Here is a 23,753-nt window from a genome sequence, read left to right on the forward strand (position 1 = left end):
AATAAATTGGGGTTATGAAAAGGAAGCATCAACATCAAAGGTTTTATGTTTCATTCCATAAGGCCGGAAAAAAACCCAGGTATCAGCTAATGAATAATGTTAAAACTTTATTAAACAGCTCAAACTAACAAAACAAATCTTTACAGTTAGTGTTTGTATTCAGACACGCTGATTAAGTGCTTTTCACTTGTTGCAGTGGAGTCAAAAACATTTACATTTTAAAGGAACAAGAACAAATGAAATTGAACAAAATACAGAATCAGAATTCAACTGTTTCTCCACCACGTCTGAGTCTTAATGTCAGAAAGGATCCTGGTGTGCATTTAAGAAGTGTCCTTGTTGCTGGAGTGTGCCATTGCTTAAGCTTAACTGATGAAGAAACATCTCTGAATATGAGATTATCTCTCCAATGGCAGTCAAGTTTTTGCTCATTTTCATTTAGTGTATGGAAATATAGATGACACACCAGATGCCGCTAAATAACTTTTCATACACAGGCTAAATGAACAGGTTTGTATTATGGATGTACATAATCATAAACTTGTTACCATAGAGATGCCGTCTTTTTGGTTTATGCTGAGAGAATCCATTGACCCAAGACCATCATATATGTTGTCAATGTTTGCATCAAACTTGGAAAATATAGCCTGATCAAGCTCCACAACCGAATGTATTACAGAGACTGTGAACCTGCATATCACATATTTGGTCAAGACTTCCCGAAGTGATTCTCTCTGATGTAGTGTGACATAAGATACACAGTGTCTTTCTCAGTTGAAAATGACGTGTTCCCTGAACCCACCTGAACAACACTGTACAAGCCATGAACTGTGATTAGTGCAAGTGAGAGACCCTCATCCATAAAACGCTAGTGATCTTAACAACGAGAGTTCATAAGAAAAAAAACTGTCCATTCAGACAGACACCTTGTTTTAAATAGCTGAACCCTTGAAATGACAAAACAAATTCAGTATGCACACAGACACAGTGCACCACTTCTCACACAGCTCTTTAGTCGTGTGAGTGTGAATGTTATAGATATAGATGTGAAATATTAAGAATACCCTTCAATAAACAATGCTGAATAAAGACAAAAGATGTAGAGGTGATCATTTCACGTCCATGTAGAACTCCTGAATTCAAGAAAACCCAGTGCGAGGCATTTGGGAGAAAAAACAGTGCACATTTTGGTCTATTGAAAGTGTCATATTTAGGAGGGGCTATATACAGAAGGATCTATGTACACTTTGTTATATATACACAAGCCAAATGATAGGGAACGTAACCATGTCCTTCTTTGCCTAATATAGGCTTATACACACACTTAACCTGACAGGTAGCAAATGCTACACTGTGAATCATCCTGTGTTGAGTCCCGGTCAACATCCGATGGCTGATGCTTGTGAGAAAATAGTCCAATAAATAAACAAGCATATGAATTTAGCTAGCTTTCACTGAGGATTTTAACGATGAAAAATGGGATTAGATTTTTTTAGGGGATAATGTTGCATTATGCAAAGATTCCTTAGATGATGGACTATAATCTAAAAGATGAATGTTTGGCACTACAGTTCTTGGAGGAAACAAACAGGAAAAGGTCTATTTCCAGAGCCAATTTCCCAGGGGGCAACAACAAAATCGATGTCCTGGGCTGCGCCAAAAATCGCATGCTCTCTCAACTCGGTACTTATTTTGAATAAGTAATTACTTCACAATCCTCTATATAGTACGGGTGTGTGTAGTATGAATGTAATCTGGACGTACGACAGCCACTATGTTGCCCTTATCATGTGACCTACCAGTGTTGCTTCCCTGCAATTTACCACTCCGCTCCCGTTGCCTCATGGGACATGTCCATCGTCCAATCTCGCTGGAAGAAGTAGGTCATCCGGGTCCTTTTTTTTTAAGGCCTACTCTTTTATAAGTACTGTGAATTTAGACATACTTATTTTGTCACATACTGTTTTTTGCCTACTATACAGTAGGGAAGTATGCGATTTCGGATGTAGCCCTGGGCCTTGTAAATGTAAGCGGCGACCCTGATAATTGGTTCAGGTTTTCCCAGGAACACCCAAAAGATTCTAGCTGTGCTGATTTGGCAGTAACTAGAGAGGTATCTCCTTTTAGACATAATTCTAGACGTTATTTGCTCTGTATTTCTTGGGCAAATGTAATCAATGTTAACGTGGCAATTACAAATTTCACCATAGCTATGATATATAACTAACGTTGCAGAATTAGATAAGACGGACAAAAATGACTTTTACTGCATAGCATATCCACAAAATAGGGCAAAATAATATATTTTGTTATTGACTAAAGCAAACGATGCGTTATTGCATATGAAAAGTGAAGGGTTCAACTGAAATTTCTTTAAACAATGTTTACAGTAGAAGGAAAAGAGGGTGATCTTAAGTGTCGCTTTGGCTATATCTAACAAATGTTGCTTCCCCTGAATTAAATGTGTATCATATCCCGCTCCATGTGCATTGTAGCACATCTGCACAGCCTTCACTCGCCTTTCTGTCTAGTCTGAGTTTTACAGTGACCACGACAATTCAGTGGCCTGAAAGTGTCAAAATCTATTCAGCCTGGAAAAAAAAAACACAGGAGGACAGAAAACAGTCCAGTGAAAAGGATGGTAAATAAAGCATTTGTCAATGAGTTTCTCCCTGGGCATTAGTAAGTGGGGCTGATTTCATGCCCCGTGATGAGAGCAAATGAGAGACAGTGGACAGGGACGAGACAGACTGCAGGGTGCACACATTAACAGTCAGACAGGAAATATAGCCTATGTGAGCGTACATGGTCATCAGCAGATGGCTACAAAATCCACCATCTGGAATGAGGGAACGGAGGCTGGAAAAGACAGAGAGAAGATAGAGAGGAGGAGGTTTGGTGCAGGTGTGTCTCTGCTCTCTCTTCTGAAGGGTCAGATCTGGAGAGAGGAGGAAGGCATAGTCTATTGTGCTCATCACTGGCACCTTCACATTGGTCATCAGCTGGTCAGGTAACTGTGCAGCTCCCTTGAATTTATGCTCAACACCACCCCTGAGTGGTTGCCTGGCAACAAGAACATCAGAAACAGGTTTTAAGCCAGCAGGTGGGGAAAAAAAATTCAAGGTTGAACAATGTAACACTGAAGAAAATGTGGACATTTGATAACACCTACAGGTTATTCTGGATTCATTATACTTTTGTATTTTTGGGTTGTGTAGATTTTAATCAAGCCATGAGGTTATGTTGAAAACTTTACATAAGAAATACATGACAAATAAATTATATATATATGTAATTTATATAAGTGTTTATATATATATATATATATATATATATATATATATATATATATATATATATATATATATATATATATATATATATATATATATATATATATATATATATATATATATATATATATATATATTAGGGCCGGGACTTTAACGCGTTAATTAAGATTAATTAACTACGGGACTTTAACGCGTTAATTAATTACGCAAAAAAAAAAAAAAAATTAATCGCACTTATTTTTGCCCCGCGGAACGTTTTTCAATGAATGAGTTTTGACGGACCGATTATACTGGAACACCAACTAGCGCTCCGGAGTCACGACAACAACCATGAAAACAACAAACCATAGTGAACATGAACGAAGAAGCTGATGAGACCGCTTTGCTTGGCCCCGTGGATGGAAAATTTAGTTTTAAAAAACGAAATGATGGAAGCGTCGACAAGAGCATGGTTGTGTGCAAGCTATACAACAGGGGTATCCAAAGTCGGTCCTGGAGGGCCACTGACGTCCTGCAGAGTTTAGCTCCTGCCTCAATCAATACACTGCTAAAGTTTCTAGTATGCCTAATAAGACCTTAATGAGCTGGTACAGGTGTGTTTAATTGGGGTTAGAGCTAAACTCAGCAGAACAGTGGCCCTCCAGGAGCAGGATTGGACACCCCTGCTATACAACAAGGAATTAGCGTATCACCGCAGCACATCGAGCCTCAAATATCACAAATATGCTTTTGCTACACTTAATGGCAAACATTGCGCTGGTCTGCTGGACTGAAATAAATAAACAATATTTTGTTGATTAAGCTTATGTATTCAGTCATTATTCAATGGTATACTAAAAATACATGTGAAAAATTACTTCTCATTGTTCTCAGGTAAAATATTTATATGCGATTAAAATGCGATTAATTTCGATTAATTAATTACAAAGCCTCTAATTAATTAGATTAATTTTTTTAATCGAGTCCCGGCCCTAATATATATATATATATATATATATATATATATATATATATATATAAAAAAAAAATCTCAACATTAAATGCATGAAGAATATAGCTATGAAGAATAGTGAGTCTTGGTTAAAGGGATAGCTAGCCAAAAATAAATATTATGTCAGCATTTACTCAAGCTGAAGTTAAACCTGTATGAATTTCTTTCTTCTGCTAAAAACAAAAGATATTTTGAAGAATATGGGGAACCAAACAGTTGATGGATCCCATTGACTTCCATGGTATGGGAAAAATAATATAATTATCTTCATTTGTGTTCAACAGAAGAAGAAAAAAAACAGAGGTTTAGAAAAACTTCAATTTTTGGGTGAACAAAAATTATTTAATGTTAAAAATATACACAAATACATTTAAAAAAAAAAAAACTTCTGCATATTAAATACACTAATTTTAAATGCTTAAATGTATTATTAAGTTTGTGAAATATTAGGTTTTATACTCGGTCACAATAGTGACCGGTGGGAAACAGCATAGACAGAATTCATACAAATTCTTCTATTAGACCTATTTACCGGTTTGAAACTTAAAATAACAATAAAATATCCAACATATAAGAATGAGATATGATTAGGATTTACTTCAAAACTATTTCTATTGTTCATGATACACAATAAAAAAAAATTGGGGGTATGAAAATTGCAGCCCATTGAAATAAATACAAAAATCTAGGTAACACGTTCATCTTCACTGAATAACGTGTCTGGCCAAAGAGAGGGGAAGAGGTGACCAACAAACCTTGAAAAGATATACGCACTTACATGTAGTTATTACTCCTAAATATTAGGAAGAGCAACTTTGAACATTGAAGCACCAATTGGTAAATCCGAAATTTGGAAGTTTACAAGGTATATCTTATAAGGTTTATAAGGTATAGATATAGATAGACAGACAGACAGACAGACAGACAGACAGAAGTATAGACTGATAGACAGATAGACAGACGTATAGATAGATAGACAGACAGACAGAAGTATAGATAGATAGACAGTCGACAGGCAGACAGACAGAAGTATAGATAGACAGACAGAGAGAAGTATAGACAGACAGACAGAAGTTTAGATAGATGGATAGATAGATAGACAGAAGTATAGACAGACAGACATATAGATAGACAGACAGAAGTATAGTTAGACAGACAGACAGAAGTATAGTTAGTTAGACAGACAGAAGTATAGATAGATAGACAGACAGAAAGAAGTATAGCTAGACAAAGGTATAGACAGACAGAAGTACAGACAGAAGTACAGACAGAAGTACGATGGATGGGTGGATGGGTGGGTGGATGGATGGATGGATGGATGGATGGATGGATGGATGGATGGATGGATGGACGGACGGACAGTTTTCAGTTCAGTCTGTAAGAGAGTTCATATGAATAACACAGAATGACATAGAGGGGACATATTCTGTGTTATACTACCGGTCACAATTGTGACCGTCTTCTTTTATCTGCATCCTGACAGCAGAATAAACCATGTATTCATATAATTTCAATATGTATGTATAGATGACCCTTTCATGATGATGTGTGCAAAAAATGAATGAGCTATTCAAAAATTAACTTTGATTAATTCATTAAAATTTCCTGTCATTTCTGTGCTTTCACATTGTCATTGTGCTAAGATGGCAGTACCAAGAAATAAGTGTGTGTGGTCACACGACCAAACTATGCAGCAATGTTAAACCTGCCCAGAACTCATGTAGACATCTTAAATGGGTATTATAAATGAAAATTTGCTTCATAATAGAAGTTGCTTTTTAATACAACACTAAAATATTCGAGGAAAATTTACGGTCACAATTGTGACCGGTGGGATTAAACGGGTTAATTAACAATTAACAATAGTATTTATATAAATGAACATTAACTTAAATTAATAAATGCTTAAAAGTATAGTTCATAATATCTGATGCATTACTAAATAATAACAAATTGAACCTTGTTGTGAAATGCTATCCAATACAAAAAACAAATAATGGCCCCATTTCTGAATTAGTGATAACTGATGTTAGAGTAAGTATTTTGGGAGTGACTGATCATAACTTATCTTTTCTGGTTAGTAATGACTGGTTAGTCTAGGGTAACGGAACATGTGTTACCTAGTGTCTGCGAGTCAAGGTCGTCATCAATGAACTCCTCGCCTTGAATGATATTCTGCGTGTCCTCGCTGTGATTGACAGGGCTGGTCATTTCCTGCTCCTTCTCATTGTGCATCTGGGCGTACACGTTTCGCCCTGGCAGTTTTCTGAAACGCAGCCAGGGACGCGTTAGGCTGCTCTCCTCTGGCCTCAGCAAGGAACCATGGTTTTTGTAGTTTTTCCTGTCACAGTTTTGTAGTTCATGTTCTGTTATATAAGCTGGCTGTCAATTATACATGTGGGGACTGAACATGCATTCTTCTGTTATTGGGGGTATGACAGGACAGTGAAACTTAAAAGTATTATCAAAAGATTAAAACTTCTTTAAAAAAAAAAAATTGTGGTTCCTACATGTGCACCATGCAATTCAGTGACAGGCAACAAGACAAAATAGGTGTGTGTGTGTGTTATACCTACAAAACAGACAGCTCTAGATTCATTCCATTCATTTGAAAATTTGGATTTAGTAAGTAAATAAAATGTTAGTCCTAATAACCCACATCAGCAATGACAGGAAAGTCAGAAATAGGCTTTACTTTTCTTAAATTGTAGCATCTTAAAATGCAAATGAATTGTATTTTATAAAAAAAAGTAAAAACGTAACTGACAAACCTTTTAAACTTGAAGAGTATGAACGCTGCAGCAGAGATCAGGCTTATGAGGAGAAAGACAGCAAGAGCCCAAACACCTGGACCTGCAGCACCCAAACGAGAACCTGCAGGACACCCGCTTCCGTTAGCATCAGCATAGAACTTTCAAACCATTGCTCACATTTGTGATTCATTTCATACAAACTTTGACTTGGTTAAACTTTAAATCATTAGTGCCTGCAATGCCACAGGAATTAAAGGCACCGTTAAAGGGGTACTTCAGCGCTGGGAAGATGAATCTGTATTAAAACTGGGTCATTAATGTAGTAGAAATGTGAAATTATGTTTTGAATTTGGTGCTTTCTAGACTGAGAAAAGACAGAAAATGTGGTTTTGTTTCATGGGGATGAAAGACTACAGTTCCCAGAATGCTTCGCTGCCCTTTGAGGCCACTCCCAAAGACACCGCTACTGAATTACTGAATCACTTTTACTTTCCCACCACCGCGTTCATCTTCATAAAATCAGTTCAGTTAGAGAACAGACACTACAATTAAAAACTGAAAGTGTCTGTTCAATATATTGTGATTTACCCGCTGAGGAAGTGTCAGCACAAACGCAGCAGGAGGCAGGAGTCAGATTACACGCATCGTGATGAGCTGAATGAGCTCCCGTGATGAGAGCTGAGGTAAACGTGTCCACACTCACGGCAGTAGTGCTCAGCGCATGTTCAGTTTGGCGCGTTTTTAGTTCATGCCTTTGGAAGATTAACTTTCATAGGAATTAACTTGAGAAGATAAAATACTCACTTTGCTCCGCCGGCCGCACCGTTTCCATGAATGCCTGAGCCGAGCTGAGCTGTCAGCTGTGACCCTATCCCCCATGTGCGAGTGGAAAACATGTGGAAATAGCTCCCTCTGCTGGCTGTAGTCTTTAGCCTCTGGCCAAACATCCCAAAGATGACGCAAATCGACGATATTTGCGTCACCGGAGTAATTTTTCCAGAAATAAAATGCATAACTCTCTCGTCTCAGGGGGATATGAGAGGGGGGAGCACGATCATTCGAATAACTCCACGGTTTCTACTGCTACAAAGCCATATGCTAATCGCTGAAGTAGCCCTTTAAGCTTTATGAGACAATTTTAATTTTTGGGTGAGTTATCCTTTTAATCATCACCTGACTCATTTTTTATAAACATACCAAACACTTAAAAACAAAACAAATTCAAGTCAGAACCAAATTCACACAAATCACACACAAATGTACACACCTTGTGTGGATAAACCCATTTGTGTATCTGTGATACAGACAACAAAACAAACATTTAAATACAGAAAACAACAAATGAAAACACAACAAATGATCTTTAAAGCAAAGTAGAAAAAAGGGAATACTCAAACATGCATGTGTTCATCAAACTAAGGCGCATTTTGACAGGTCAAAACTCAAACAGAAATGCAAGCCAACAGAAGCATACCATACATATGAAGAGTAAATTAAAGTCAACTTAACGTAAAGACTAGACCAGAAAACAGAACAGAAACAAGAAATTACGGCATTATTTTCCCGTTTATTTTATAACTGCATTAGCAAAGAGTAGAGAGGACACTTCTAAAAGCGAGAGGTTAATGTGACGCACCAGTCTCTGTTGCGTTGGCTGACATGTCACTAGTTATGGGTCCTTAGAAATACATTGGCTATGTTTTAGTAATTATTGATGAAGAACTATAATTGTAAAGTGACTCACTGTACGTTTTGTGTGTGTGTGTGTGTGTGTGTGTGTGTGTGTGTGTGTGTGTGTGTGTCTGTCTGTCTGTCTGTCTGTCTGTCTGTCTGTCTGTCTGTCTGTCTGTGGAATCTGTATTATTTTGCTCACCTGAATCTGAGTCTGCCAGAGTCACCAACACTCGTAACCCTCCTCTCACAATAAAGCTCACATTGTTCTCACTCAGAACCTGCTTGATGGTGGGAACACGCTACAGAATTGAAAAATACACACAAGAAAAAAACAGTTTAATACTCATTACTGGTAACACTTTATAATAAGGTTTCATTTGTTAACAGTAGATAACTATATTACCTAACATGAATAAGAATAAACAATACTTCTACAGCATAAGATCAAAATTACTTTGTTTGCATTCATTAATGCACTCTGAACTAATGTGAACATGAACATTTTTATTAACTAATATTAACAAAGGTAAATAAATGCTGTAAAAATATTTAGTTCATGTTAGTTAATGCATTAATTTTAATGCAAAAAATGTGCTCATTGTTACCACCATTTCTTTCTGTAGAAAACAAGAAAGTAATTTAACTTGTGCATTTACTGCAGGGTGAAATCAGGATAAATGTGACATTTTTGCCATTGAGATGACTGGGAAAAATCTTCCACTCATCCTGAATTAATCAGAGGTGTAAAGATTACAAATTACAAGTCACCAATTTCAATATAACTTTAGTAATAGTCTTACCCTCAGTTACACAGACAATAACTAAACATTTCCTAGACTAAAATGCATGTTTGAAGTGGACTGGGTGAACCCAGCTCGATCTGCCAGCGATTTGATTTCGCCCCTGGAGTTCGACATGGGATTCACAATACACTTGCTCTTGAAAGATGGGTCAGTACTTAGTTTATTTGGACTAGCTTGCTCCTCAGAATCACAATCTGTGTAAGTATTGTGCAGTACAGTAAATTAAAAATATATACATGAGCTTGCTGATGGACATACACTTGTTGATGCTGATGGTGAGAAATTACAGTTGCAACATCTCATAAAGTACCTCAAACTGAGTAGCGTATCACTGAGAAACGTCCAGCTCAAGTCGTCCTTGCGACGGAGGTTCGGGTTGAATAACTAGATGTTCCAATGTTTCATCATCAGGCTTGCTCTCGGATTGATATGGTAAACTCAATGCCATCATTACTGTCTTTACAGTGTGTACAATCACTGAGGACTGAGGAAGCCTCAGTTAAAGTACAGATTTGGTAATGGACGTTTACCTTTCATAACACCAATCACAACAGACTGGACCATCTGGCCAATCAGAGCAAAGCAGATTGTGTAAAGGAGGGATTTAGAGATTGATTCATCCAACACATCGTTTGAGAATCATTGAATAATGTGGTGATGTACAAGCACCATATATTATGAAAAAATTGACCTTTGATACATGTAAACCAGGAGACCTCCAAGACAAAATTAGAAGGCTTTAAAATAGCAGCATAAGGGCACATTAAATTACACCAGTGTCCTTTTTTGTCATCTCAAGAAGTACAGCAGTACAAGGCATGTTTGTAAAAGCTACTTACATATCCTTATTGAACTAAGGCCTGATACTGGATTAATCTAAGCCCTATAAGCCCTGGGAGTATCTAAGTTTAACAATATCTAAGTATTTTACTCATACCGATTTAAGCTACAAATTGCACTAGTCCTTAACACCTAAGAGACAAGTCAGTGAAAAACAGCAAGATACATTTGAGTTGTGAGCAGAAAAGCAATCACATGTATTTTCTAAAATCAAAATAAAACTGAACACCTCAAAATTGCCTCAAAATCAATGTTAATACAACAGCCTCTTAAGCGTCTACACACATTCAAGTCTCAGCTAAGCTCAAGTGCTCCAAAAGGGCATAAGTAAACCAATGTCCTTAAAAAAAATCTATTCAATATAATAGATAAATAAAATAGTTCAATCAAATGAAAAAGTCAATGACTACTTGCACTGGATGTGCTTGTTTCGGCCTTATCACCGACTGCAGCCATATCCTGTATCAATTTAGCAACTAATGCACTCATATTCGCATAAAGTAGCCATTTTGACAAGTTTGGAGGAGTAAGGGCAAACCAAACAAGATATAGTACCTTCAATGTCCTGTAAATAGAGATATCACTTCTTTTGTGTGGCAGAAATAAACTGCTGGAGAAAAAGTTAGGTGCCATGCAAAATATAACAAGTAAATTGCATTACTCATCACATAAGTATTGGAGTACAGGGTAAATAAGCAGGCAAACTACAAAGCTGGCATAACTAAAAAGTTACTTAAGTTCAGTTACTAGTTACATGTACTCAAATACTTTACACCACTGGAATTAACCCTATATCAATCATATCATATCATATCATATCATATCATATCATATCATATCATATCATATCATATCATATCATATCATATCATATCATATCATATCATATCATATCATATCATATCATATCATATCATATCATATCATATATCATATCATATTTATTTATTTGTTTGTTTGTTTGTTCGTTTATTTATTTATTTACGCAAATGGTATCTCCAGGCTCTGAGAAAATAGGCTACCATATCACCAATTCAGTTGCTGGACTAATTTTTGTTGTATGAGGATGTATCTCCTCATTAAATTGGCTTTTTGACACACTTACCTTATCCACAAACACACTCCTCTTCACTGTGCTGACTGGAGGAAGAACATACAGGTCTGCAGAAGTGGGAAGGCCAGGCTTCACCATGGTAACCAAAGAGTCCCGAGGAACCCCTGTGAGCTATTAGATAAAGAGTTCAACATGATGGGTACATTCAAAATGTTTTACATAAAAAACAGTGTGTGTTTGTGTGTGTGTGTGTCTGTGTGTCTGTGTGTGTGTCTGTGTGTGTGTCTGTGTGTGTCAGAGAGAGAGAGAGAGAGAGAGAGAGAGAGAGAGAGAGAGAGAGAGAGAGAGAGCGAGAGCATGATCGAGGTAAGAACCTTAGCGAGAATCTTGGTTACGACTTGTCCCACATCTTGTCTCCATTCAGGGATGTTTGGGTTAAAGCGATCCAAATTGCGACTGAAACTCAATGGGATGACCTGGAAATTATCTGAAGAGAGATGTTTAAGTTATTATGATGTATAAAAGAACATATAAAAGTTAATACTGCAGTTGCAAAAAAGGGTTTAAAAATTAGAGGTTTTCATACAGTAAAATAAATCATGGCAACGAAAATGCACTGTCAATCAAAAAACAAAGGACAGGTTCTTTATTAAGACTAGAAGAACAGCACTGTTCATACAGGAACAGGAATAACTTTTAGATTCAACCAAGAACATTTTCTCATCCTCCAAACGCATATGCTGTTATTTTTTTTAAGAATCTTGCCATACCATAAGTTTTATTTTAACAAACAGGGTTCTGATATGTCCAAAAACACCCACAAGATTGATATATTCTATAAAGCTCCTTCAGTCTTTCAGTAAGGCTCTCACACACAAAAACCTATTTACAATAACTATAGCAAATCAAATGTGTTTGGAATGACATGGTGTTCAAGTATGATAAATAATGACAAAATTACATTTTTTGGATACATTTTCAACTGACATGAAAAACATTATGTAACTCGCATAACCAGTAAAACAAATGTCATCAAAATTTTTATAGCCAAGTAATTTGTCTAAGTAGAAATATCAGTTAAATTTAAGTTAATTACGTGACCAGTAGGTTTAATTTGAGCTTAAGGACAAATAATATGAACCAGTGAAATGACACAGTTGTGCACAACAGTTCTTCATTCTGCATTCAAGCTGAACATTGTCTCTGAGGAAGACTGTCATTTCTGCTTTCCAAGCATGACCTCATCCTATCACACCACACTCATAAATATTCAATCCAGCTCTGGAATCACATGAATATTTTATTTCTATTTAACACTGTCATTATAAGAAAGAAATACGGTAAGTAGGATTTTAAATTTCACGTAAATCAAGAAATTAAACAGTATCAGTACATTGATTGTTCTCAATCTGTTTCAAACTCCTTAGTATTTATATAGATAACCTCTGATTTAGGGTTATCTTAGGGTGTGTGTGTGTGTGTGTGTGTGTTTAATCATATACGATGTGTGGTTGTCACAAGATCCTTTTGGTCTTGGATTATTCACCTCACATATGCCGACTGGGTCTAAAAAAGCGGCTCTAGACTTTCTTTGTTCCCATTTTGTAACACACCGAACCATAACCCACCGGCTCACTGATGCACAGAGCAATCCCACTTACTAACATAAAAATACAATGCAATAAAGAAACATAATGCTATTTTTGATCACAGTAATGAACGATTAGTTATAATAATAAAATTGTTCTAAGAAATATTCTAAGAGTGAGAGTTCTAAGAGAAAGGCAATCTTCAAAATATGCACACACTGTTGCTTGTTACATTCACAATTATGAATCATTGTACATTGTGTGACAAATGAAAATCAAATTGGTGAAATACGCCAAAGATATTTTGGATATTACTGTCAGACGTTTAACATTTCTTTATCGTTAGAGGGGTGATGAATTGAGAAATCAACTTTACCCTGAGCTTTTGATATATAAAAGGTCATGGTAATATTTTGTTTGTTTGTTTTTGTGAAATGTGGGGACTCTCCATAGGCGTAATGGTTTTTATACCATACGAGCCGTATTTTCTATCCCCCTACACTGCCCCTGTCCCTAAATCTACCCATCACAGGAAACATACACATTGCATAGCAGCAGTTGTGGCCCACATTGCCCAGCAGCCACCAGTCCGCCCCCTGATGCTGTTCATGTTTTATCTTACCGTAAACAATGACTGTCTTGCTGTCCTGCACCATGGAGCGACCATTAGAAGCTTGAACTGTCACAGGAATTTCACCCTCCTCAGAGAACCTTGTAATCAGGCTGTTTTCCAGGGTCAGCTTTGGCTGTCAAGGGGAAATACACATCATATATTTATATGTTTATATAAGATGTTATATAAGTCCCACAGATGTAAGCATATAATCTTTAATGCAAGGTTGTGTCAATTAATTAATTAAATATCCTCACTTTTTTCATAAAATACATGGGGTACACAGCTCGAAATGTTTTTTTTGTTTTGTTTTTTTAAATAATAGAAAAAACAGAAAAACAAATGAAATGTAAATGTAAATGTGGGGATTGGCTTAGAAAATGAGCTTCTGCAATAGGAAGCATTTAAAACAGCACCATAATACTTCTGTTATCATGTGTACAGTTCTTCATATAATATTATAAATTACCTGAAGGTTATCTCCAATCCACCAGTAAAACACAGTGAGGTTTGCCTCAGTGGGCAGCACTATAGCTGTGAGATTTACTTCTTGATTTCTGCCAGCGATTGGAACCACCTCCAGATGGACCTCCTGTAGAGGAGCTGGAGAGAAAGCGAGGGCAAAACAGAGAAAATAGAGACAAATTGAGTGTTCCAGGAAAAACAAAAAAAAGTCTTGAGATAAAACTGCATATATGGCATCTGTACAACTTTCTAAATAATGACCATCCATATTGAAATGAAATGAAAGTTTTCTTTTGAGTTGTTTTTGTTCAGATTTTTTTTAAATGTGGGACTGATTACTGGTTATGACTCAGTTAAACCCTTACAATCGCACAGTATTATAGATAATACCAATCATTAGCTTTCAAAATGTAATCCAATGGCCTTTAAATCCTCTTTCTCTCACTCAAATCAGATTTCACTGACCTGTGACTTGAATGTAAAGGGTGGCTTGGTCGTGTCCAGCAGAGTTTTCAGCCTTCACATTAACGCGGTAAACACCTGGCTTCTCATAACGGTGCTGAATGGGTTCATCGATGACAGTCAGATTTTCATATATAGCCCTGACCCCATCCATTAAATCTACCTGATATCTGGTGCTGGTGGTGTCACCCTGAGGAGGGAAATACAATGAAATGAATCAACATTAAAGCCTAAAAGTAGTAAAGTGTTTAGCACGTGGAATCAAATATATTTATGTCATTCAAGCTCTTGGATTTTAGTAATCAACATTATAAAATTCTAAGTAGTGTGAATAATCCATTTACTTTACCTGTTCCTGATGCACTATAAAGGTGATGTCATCACCAGGTGCCACGGCCAACATCTGTCCTTTGATGCCCAGCTGCAGGCCTTTAGGGGGCAGCAGAGGGCAGGAATGCTGCTTTGCGCTCTGTTCTTTATTCAAGCCACCTTCACAAACATTAGCGATGACCTTCCGGTAACTTCAACAGACAACACAAAACATGTTAGCCATGACTTGCTTGCTTCCTCAAACTGAAAAATCCATGTAATGTTGTTGCCTGGATTTAAACTATTGGTTATAGTGAATTAGAGGGTTGTGAATAAGATGCATTACATTCCTAAACAACTATAAGAAGTGGATAAAAAATCCATATAATGTGTTCAGAAAATGTCTTGGTTAAGAAACATAGAAAAACAATCACCAACTTTTGTGTCCGCTGAGGTTTTGCTGAACGTGTTTCTGCTGAAATGTCATGCTCTACTTAACACAGCTCACTATGGCTTTGATTCACACAAATCTGTTTTGTTGTAGAAACAAATCATTTCGCAAGCAATTAAATCTGATCTGTTTGTTCAATCCAGTCAGTGCTGAATACAGTATATCTGCTTTGGGTATAGTATAGTAATAGTGTCAGTATTGAGAGTATCTGTTTTGCCTCTGCTCTATCCATCGTATTGTTCACAGAGCATGAGACAACATGAATAGCATGTTCCTGCAAAACAGCTGAATTGTTCACTCATTCACTATTCACTACATAGTAATTATCACATAGTTTGCTATCCGGATGTTAACACTGACGTGACAGGTCCAACCGCTTTATCAAATGCCAAACGTGATCAACAAACGGTGTAAATATACACACTCAAAGTGTGCTGTACTACTACCAAAACATCATAATCCTAACCTTTACCTCCATATCGAAATCTCAGTTGGCAACACAGTGATTCATCTTTTCAGAATCTGTAAAAAAAACAATGGTGTCTGGGACACTGTAAGCCTGAAGACTGTAGTGTAAACTGTGAGTTTAAAAAAATGCTTAGCGTAAAGGTGTTTTATAAATAATATTGCTCATAAATGGCTGTTGAGTATTCTCACTTGAAACAAAGTAGAAGCATGGACCCGGAAGTAGTATTCGACATGTCATGATTTAACAAGCAGACATTGGCAAAAAATGAGTTTGGACAAAAAAGTGTTCACCTAAAGTGTCTATGGCATGCATGGGTGTTTTCTGACATATGTAATAAGGTTTTACCCTGCATTGTCTAATGTTCTGCAGTGTGTGTGTGTTTGTTTATACCCTGTGCTGGACTTATAGCTGTGTCCTAAATGGCAGTTTTCAGGTGGAGCGTCAGGATCATGCCAGAAGTCAGGAAAGCAGCGATCCCCTTCTAACCTGAGGCTGGGAGCCCACTCAAAGCCGTAGTCACTGAGAACACACAGAGACACGTAAAGCTCTATTTTTAGCCCCAGATCTACTTAACCATTCACTGCACTGGGGTTTGAAAGTGAAGTAAAGAGTGTCTATTACAGCAAAGACATATGTGTATAATTGCAATTGGCTTGAAATGTGCAAAGGTTATCTCTCTGTTTCCTACCAGGCAAAGTCTTTCTCTGAGCACTGGCAAGGTTTAGCCGTTAGAGCTGATGTATAACTCTTCCCTTTAATGCAGAGCGATGATTCTTTCCTCCTCCTGTACATTCGTTCCTGACCCATGATGCATTTCTCTCCCTGTAGGAGAAAGTGTGTCAAGCATTTCCATTTACAAAGTAGTGGTAACACTTTACACTTTATACAATTTCATTGGTTAACATTAGTTAACATAGACTAACAATGAAAAACTTTTTAAAAATATTTATCAATTTTGATCAATTTCAAAATGGACTAATACATTATTAAAATAAAAATTTGTATCATTAATATTATTTAACATGAACTAACAATGAATAGTTTTATTTTTTATAAACTAACTAAGAAAGAGAATATCTTCTTTTTTCTCATAAGTTTAAGGTCCAAATTTACTAACAGCTTGTGTTAGCGCAAACCCTCTTTTGGCATTAAAAACTACTGTCAGGATTTAATAAAGACATGCAGTGAAAAAATTGTGCTGAAAAGTCATGTGTTATTTTTGTGGCTGACCTTATTGCATATGTATTTGTAGGAGTTTCCCTTTCTGAAACCAAATTTATAGAAGGACAGTATTTAAATGAATCATGCGAGGTGATTTAATAAGGTTTGCACTCGTCAGTTTACTGATGTTTGCGCTATTATTTACTGCCCAAAGCATGCACATCTTAAACCAGACACTAACTGCTAGATTGTGTTGGTCATTATTGAAATTATTTGGATGCATCTGTGTGCTTTAATTTGCATGTCGTCAGTAAATCACGTGCAGAACTTTCCACTCCCATCTGCGCTTTTTTGGAATTGCGCTATCACGCTAATTTGTCCTGTTTAGTAAATCTGGCCCATAATGAGTTAAATGAGTACAGAACTTTGATTCAGCTTTTATTGTTTTTGAACATGCCATAACTCGAGAAAAAAAGCCTGATATTATTACCTGTAGGTCAGTGAGTTTCCAGGAGTCATAATCAGCTTCTGTGCACTGTCTGGGAAATGACTGGCGGAAGTCCACCTTCACCAGCTCCCAATCTGAGCGGTAACTTATGTGGCCAAATACCCTGTCCACAACAGTAAACATAAATAAACATAATCCTTCGCCCATTCATTAATCCATTCCTCCATCCATAAACATCCGATTATTCTTCACATGTTGAAACAAAAGCCATTCATCCCATTGAAAAGCGAGACTATCGGAGTGTAACCTTGACTTCAAGTCACAACACATTCTCTACCCAATTACGCATCTTGGGAATGGAGCAAACAAGTGGACAGGCACATGAATTCGCTCATCACCAGCGTGCTACTAATGAGCAGGGGCCTCTTTAATTAAGGCCTTTGAATCTCACATTGCCTTTATCAAAAGGACAGCCTCTTTATAAAACCGAGACCACCTGCTGTTTGGCATCTATGGGAAGATGCTCTCCACTTAATCTCAAACAAAACACTGTTCACTACCACAAGGTGGAACCCTGTATCTGTGTTTATGAGAAATCAATGCACCGCGGGTGGCATGAATGATTAAAAAGGCTTTGATCATCACACATAGCACAATATTTAAGATAGAAAACATTCTACACTTTGCTTTACCATAAGTATGGTCTGTGTCCAAATATCAAGCATTGCATCAGTTCCGGAAGGCCACCTTAGTCAACTCGCATTAGCTGATAGCCAGCTGTTCCTGATGTGTACCAATCCAGTTTCGACACCTATCAACACAACCGTTTAAATTCCCGTTCTTCAGCATTTCTGCTAGCGATCAAAACTCCCTCCTCCAACCCCAACTCCACTTTAACCTGAATTTAATCTTCCTTTGTTAATTTGCCTTTTATTTTATTTTTTCTCATGCATTTTGTTAGTCTACACTCATATAATTGTGAATCGTAATTACATGGTATGCATATACTGGTTAAGTTCTGTACCTCAGGGGCGTTGACTTGCTGCTTGGACAGGCATCTTTTGCCCAGAACAGAACCCTACCGCCAGCACTAACTGTATGCTATTACTGTCAACAACGATAATAAACAATATACTTGACAAAGTGGTTCTGACTGAATTATAAATATACTTCCTTCAGCTAAATTAAGTTCTGCAAAGAATATTCAGCATGTGATGGACTAAAGGCCTGACCTTTAGGTCAGGATCATGCTCAGACAGCACAAACATAATGACTGAAAAATCTATAATTTAAACCTGCACAGGATAACATTTTGGGGGTTTGGATTCCAATGCGAAACATAGACAAAGTTTCAAAAAATAAGTTGGACGTTTGATTTTGGTGTCAAAAATACTCCTTCGGGTTTCTTACACGTTTCAGAAAGTTTTCTTCGAGTATGGGTCCGCTTGACGTCAACAGGGCGGAATTTGCTTGCACGGGCCGTACAGGCTCTTCTCCTGGAAGGACGTGCGAGCGACCAGAGCGAGAGAGCAAATGCACGACGCCTATAAACGCTGCACTCACTGCAGTCTCAGGACTTCACCAAATCAACAACTTTACCAAAGAAGTGTGTTTTTGATGGAGCGGTCCCAACGAGAAAGGATGAGAACGGTCGTGCTTTGGAAGCAGGCGGTGAGTAAAACTGCTTCAAATGTCTATGTGGTTGGCTATCGTCCTGTAAGTAAACATCAGTAAACAACACGATCGTATATAGTTAATTTATCAATGGAGCATGTGATGTATGGTGTGTGTTTAAATTTGTTTAGCTGACCACTATAGGTGTCAATTTGTTTATTATAAAACCACCCCAAACATAAACCTAGGGGACGTTCGCACAAAGCGTGCTTCTTCATTCAAATGCGCTAACGGTTACTCCATTGTTTTTCTATGTATACACTAGCCTGACGTGCAAAACCGTTTTGCTTGCTACTGCTAAGGTTTAGTCGCATACAATATTCCATAAACCAAATCATGTCCTCATAAACCACGAGTAAACCCACACAAATGTTGACAAGCCACTAAATACCATGCAATGTACTACTTATTTCAGCCTCTGGATCAGATTCTGGATCATATCTGTATTAGTTGAATCTGATTGATAGCCATGGTTTGTTAGGATAACGTTTTCTTTTCCACGCTTGAGGATGTCACAGCTTTCAGATACTATCAATGCAATAGCTGCACGCTCGTGATTCCTTAGCTCCGGCCACACGATACGCCTCCATCCGCTTGTTTTTTTTTTTTCAGAAAGACTCAGTACATCTTTCTTTTATAAATATAATAAAACTAAATACTTTTTTCCAAAAATGAAGATTTAAACAGTTAAAGCAAATAGGGTCCAAAATAATACAGGACCCCAAAATATTCATCAAAATATCTTCTTTTATCTTCCACAGAAGTCATAGAGGTTTGAAACAACACGAGTGTGAGTAAATGATGACAGAACAACTGTCACTAAAATATGTGTAAGAAAAATATAAATATAGAATACTAGTTTCTTAGTTAAAAAATTGGAAATGAACAGTCAAAGGACATACTCATACTCACGTCATAACCAGTGTCTCATCTCCAGGTTCGCTCAGAAGTCCATCTACAAACACTGAAGTGCTGGTGAAGTTGTGGACGCTCCATGTTTGTCCTTCATCTATACTGAATCTAAGGCAAAAATGTGTTGATGTGATGCTGTATTAGAAGTATACATCACATAAAAGAAAGTTGTATATTATATCATACATCATATGACCTACTCTATAAGTCGCTGCTTTGAGGTGAGACATTTGTCAAACAAATAGAAAATATTGAAAATTTTCACATTCCATAAAATCTTAAGTGCAAAACAGTCATATTCTGTGAATATCCTGTTACCTAAAAATATAATTTGGTTGCCGTTGCTTGAACAATGTGAACGTGAGAGTTTGTAGGCTACAAGCCAGCATAAGCACTACAAGCTGTTAGTCTTATCCTGACAGAAGCGGTTGTTTGTACTGCCAAGACTCAATGCTGATGAAAGGCTTCAAGGCTTATGTGAGAGATGGTAATGATTTTCTCTTTGATCTTCATAGGTTTCCTTTTTACTCACATTCGTGAAACAAGGTGAACTCGATATACGAATATATATAGTATACGAATCACTTCATATTATATGGGTTAAGGGTTGGCTTTTACCAACCCTTTGCAGAGTAAGAGATTTAGGTTGCCTGGGAACTCAGGGTGGTCTGAAGAGCCCTCCAAAGCCAAATGAGCTTCTTAAAGCACTCACTCAAAGGATTACCAGCACAATCAGGTCAGCAAAAGCCAGGGAGGGAAAATCTTACATTCTTGTTTTTCATACAAGGCTGACTCTGTTTACAGTGTTTACTATACTCTTCTTCTCTTTTTATAAGTCCTTCTGTCAGTCTTTGTCAGTGTTTAGTTTACGTTTACAAATTATTACAATATCATTTGTCCAGATAACACATTACAGAAACAAATGATCTTACTTGAGTATTTTTAAAGGGATTGAAGTGTCCTTAATAGCCACAATGACACCACCATGATCCAGATAGAGAATGTGATGCTCTTCCTCGAAAACCTAGAGTGAAAAAATGAAATAAAAAAATAAAAAAAGTTTTAAGTTTATCATCATAAATATCATAATCAAGATTTAATGTCCGTAGAGAAAAATACAGTTGAGAAAATGAGGCAGCAACAATCCTGAAAATCAATGAAAGAACGTTAAGGCAGAAAGATGAGTCTGCCACATACTGAGCAGTGAAATGGCAGCAAATGAGAGGGTGTCAAATAAAATTGGGCAGAATGGGAACAAGAGGAACAGAGATCTGAATTCAAAGAACAAACCAAACCGAGGCTGTTGGGAAAGGTGGGTGTTGAATACAAAGAGCAAAGCTAAAGATTCGTGACAAGTCACAGAAAAATCAGATGAATCATTTTTCTGACACCAAATAGTCATAGTAAAACAACTTTGCAGATCATTAGTCTCTTCTCTGTGTTCATTCTCACCTGTCTCCAGGTCTTGCCACAGTCTGAGGTGATGTACATCTCTTCTTTATATTCAACCAGCTGAGACCCAAGGTTACCTGAAGAGAAGAAACACACAGAATATCTTCACATGAATATGGAGAGGGAGTGGGAGAAGGCATCTTTAATTTTCTTATTTTTAACTTGAGGCAAAGCAGCAATTTCCTCACTTTGTTTGATTTTGAGAGAACCCATACGGAAATGTAATATATGTACATATATGTCCCTATATCCGAGTAGTGATGTCATATATGTTTCATATAAGGCAATACATTATTAGCACATATATCCATTCTCATGATATATGAAGATATAGGTTTATACCATGTATGAAATACCCATAGAAGAATTATTATATATACATATATTAAAATTATTTATATGTTGACTTTTTATATGGTACTGTATGTTAACGCCATATATGCAAACAATATATGTTGAATTTATATATATATAAGTTTATTTAAACATAATGTATGCAAACATTCAGTATGCTTGTATAGGATTTTATATGGATTTATATAGTGGTGTTTGAATCCTGGCATTTCATTCTAATTTAGTTTTGGTTCAGGCTTCGGACATTAAAAGCTCCATGTGTGTTTTTCTCCCCGTTGTGAGTGTACAGTTTGAGCATTTGCTTGGTCTCGTGAGCATCTAGTTTTGCTTGGACAGTATATACTCTTTTGTCCATGTGTTTAGGGTTGTTTGTTTAGCATGCGGCTTCTGCTCATCATTAGCCATGGCGTGTACACTCATGACATTTTTCATCCTGTCCTCTAGAGGGCAACAAAGGGAGGAAGGGGTTTTAAGGTTACGAGTAGCATAGAGGAGAGGCATTGCAATGGAGCATGGGTGAAAATGCCTGGAATCACATTGCGTTTGAGAGTTAAGTGAATTGTACATTCTAATGCTTTACAATCTTATTCAAATGCACATTTTGATGTACCCATAAAAATGTTAATTCATAGTGTTTGGAAGTTTGCAGAGAAGCTCGCAGAGGACTCTGTTATGGGGTTTGAGTGCACTGATACCTACTTATGACCTGTGTTGGATTGTGCCAGTGCCTAATCTAGGATTTAGGATTGTATATCTTCATTGCCTGCTTGGACTGGGCCTTCTACAACACTCATATAAGAGACTTGCATTGCAGACTGTATATCCTTTTCCCTCTACGGCATTTTGAATTGTTTGGTACTGTTTTTTGTTTGTGTATCACTAGTATTTTGAGTTTGGAATTGATGTACTGTTGTTGTTTTTTTTTACTTATAGTGTTAAGCTTCGATATTCACAATGCTGTCTTGGATATCTGTCCATGTGCTAATTGTTACTATGTTATCTAATTCAGTGGTTAAATAGATACAATTTATTTCCACTCCCACATTTAGAATCTTACAGTTAGTTTGAACACAAACTATTGGCAAAAGTGAATTCCCGTTTTTTTTAGGCTTTCTTGTTGTATAAAAAACTAAGGCGAGCCAGTTACAAGCATGAAGGGGTTTGATTGTTTCGATTGTTTATTTTTGAAGTCTAATAAAAAAGCCCATTAACCTCTGCACCCTTGAGTCCTTCATTTCTTGCCTCACCTGACAATAAGTAACATTATAAATATTTTTTATTTTAAATGTCATTTGTTTTATACATAGTATATATTTTAAGACCCTACGACATTTGACATTGATAGTGATTTGTCACATATATAATTTAAACATATGTTGACTAAAGATATATGTCAATATATGGAATTTCTAATGCTGTGCATATATGTGCATTTATGTTTTTACTCTATATGAGCATATTAGGATATTTCATATATGAGACCTATATGTCAAAATATGTATTATACATTCATAAACATATATAATATATGGGATACATTTATATGTCAATATATGGAATTGTTCCAATTTCTAATATGTTTCATATATGTTTTTACTTTATATATCACATATATCGCATATATTGATATTTCATATATACACATATATTGCATTTCCGTATGGGAAAGGGAGGAGTAAACGTGAGCGAGCTACATATAAAAAGAGTAAAACTGTGAGAAAACTGGAGGCTATTGGGAATCAAAGGCTGAGAACTAGTTAAAAGCTGAGCTGAACATTTTACTGAAAGCAAGTCAATAATAGCAAGCAAAAGCTGGATTTTGACTCAGTGCTCAATCTCTGCTGTGTATGTACACATACATTTACATGGTGAAAACTAGCTACAGGGCTGAAGGGCTCTAACTACTCATGTTTGTTAGTAAGTGAAATAAGTCAAGAGTGAATAAGTCAGTGTGACACGGTCTGTGTTTCTGTGTGAGTGTGTGTG

General features: G+C 36.7%; 1 protein-coding gene across 5 annotated transcripts in view; it reads right to left on the bottom strand.

Moving 5' to 3' along the window:
* Positions 1 to 94: 94 nt before the first annotated feature.
* sorcs2 (sortilin-related VPS10 domain containing receptor 2) overlaps positions 95 to 23,753 on the bottom strand; it is a 244,308-nt gene continuing 220,649 nt past the window's right edge. Inside the window, exons 12-28 of one of the 5 annotated variants that reach the window (XM_067438779.1) lie at positions 21,414 to 21,490; positions 20,894 to 20,985; positions 19,962 to 20,069; positions 17,418 to 17,538; positions 16,455 to 16,588; positions 16,157 to 16,285; positions 14,887 to 15,058; positions 14,541 to 14,727; positions 14,080 to 14,213; positions 13,620 to 13,743; positions 11,783 to 11,895; positions 11,460 to 11,579; positions 8,911 to 9,010; positions 8,305 to 8,331; positions 7,056 to 7,158; positions 6,405 to 6,550; positions 95 to 3,063 (exon numbers count right to left, since the gene is read on the bottom strand). In XM_067438779.1, the coding sequence (XP_067294880.1) occupies positions 2,999 to 3,063; positions 6,405 to 6,550; positions 7,056 to 7,158; positions 8,305 to 8,331; positions 8,911 to 9,010; positions 11,460 to 11,579; positions 11,783 to 11,895; positions 13,620 to 13,743; positions 14,080 to 14,213; positions 14,541 to 14,727; positions 14,887 to 15,058; positions 16,157 to 16,285; positions 16,455 to 16,588; positions 17,418 to 17,538; positions 19,962 to 20,069; positions 20,894 to 20,985; positions 21,414 to 21,490 (1,952 nt within the window). In that variant the 3' untranslated portion in view covers positions 95 to 2,998. Of the gene's footprint in view, positions 3,064 to 6,404; positions 6,626 to 7,055; positions 7,159 to 8,304; positions 8,332 to 8,358; positions 8,716 to 8,910; positions 9,011 to 11,459; positions 11,580 to 11,782; positions 11,896 to 13,619; positions 13,744 to 14,079; positions 14,214 to 14,540; positions 14,728 to 14,886; positions 15,059 to 16,156; positions 16,286 to 16,454; positions 16,589 to 17,417; positions 17,539 to 19,961; positions 20,070 to 20,893; positions 20,986 to 21,413; positions 21,491 to 23,753 lie in introns of those variants that run through there. The other 4 variants (XM_067438760.1, XM_067438786.1, XM_067438769.1 and 1 more) reach the window with 4 other exon arrangements.

The sequence above is a fragment of the Pseudorasbora parva genome, chromosome 1 (assembly GCF_024679245.1).
Source record: "Pseudorasbora parva isolate DD20220531a chromosome 1, ASM2467924v1, whole genome shotgun sequence".
NCBI lineage: Eukaryota > Metazoa > Chordata > Actinopteri > Cypriniformes > Gobionidae > Pseudorasbora > Pseudorasbora parva.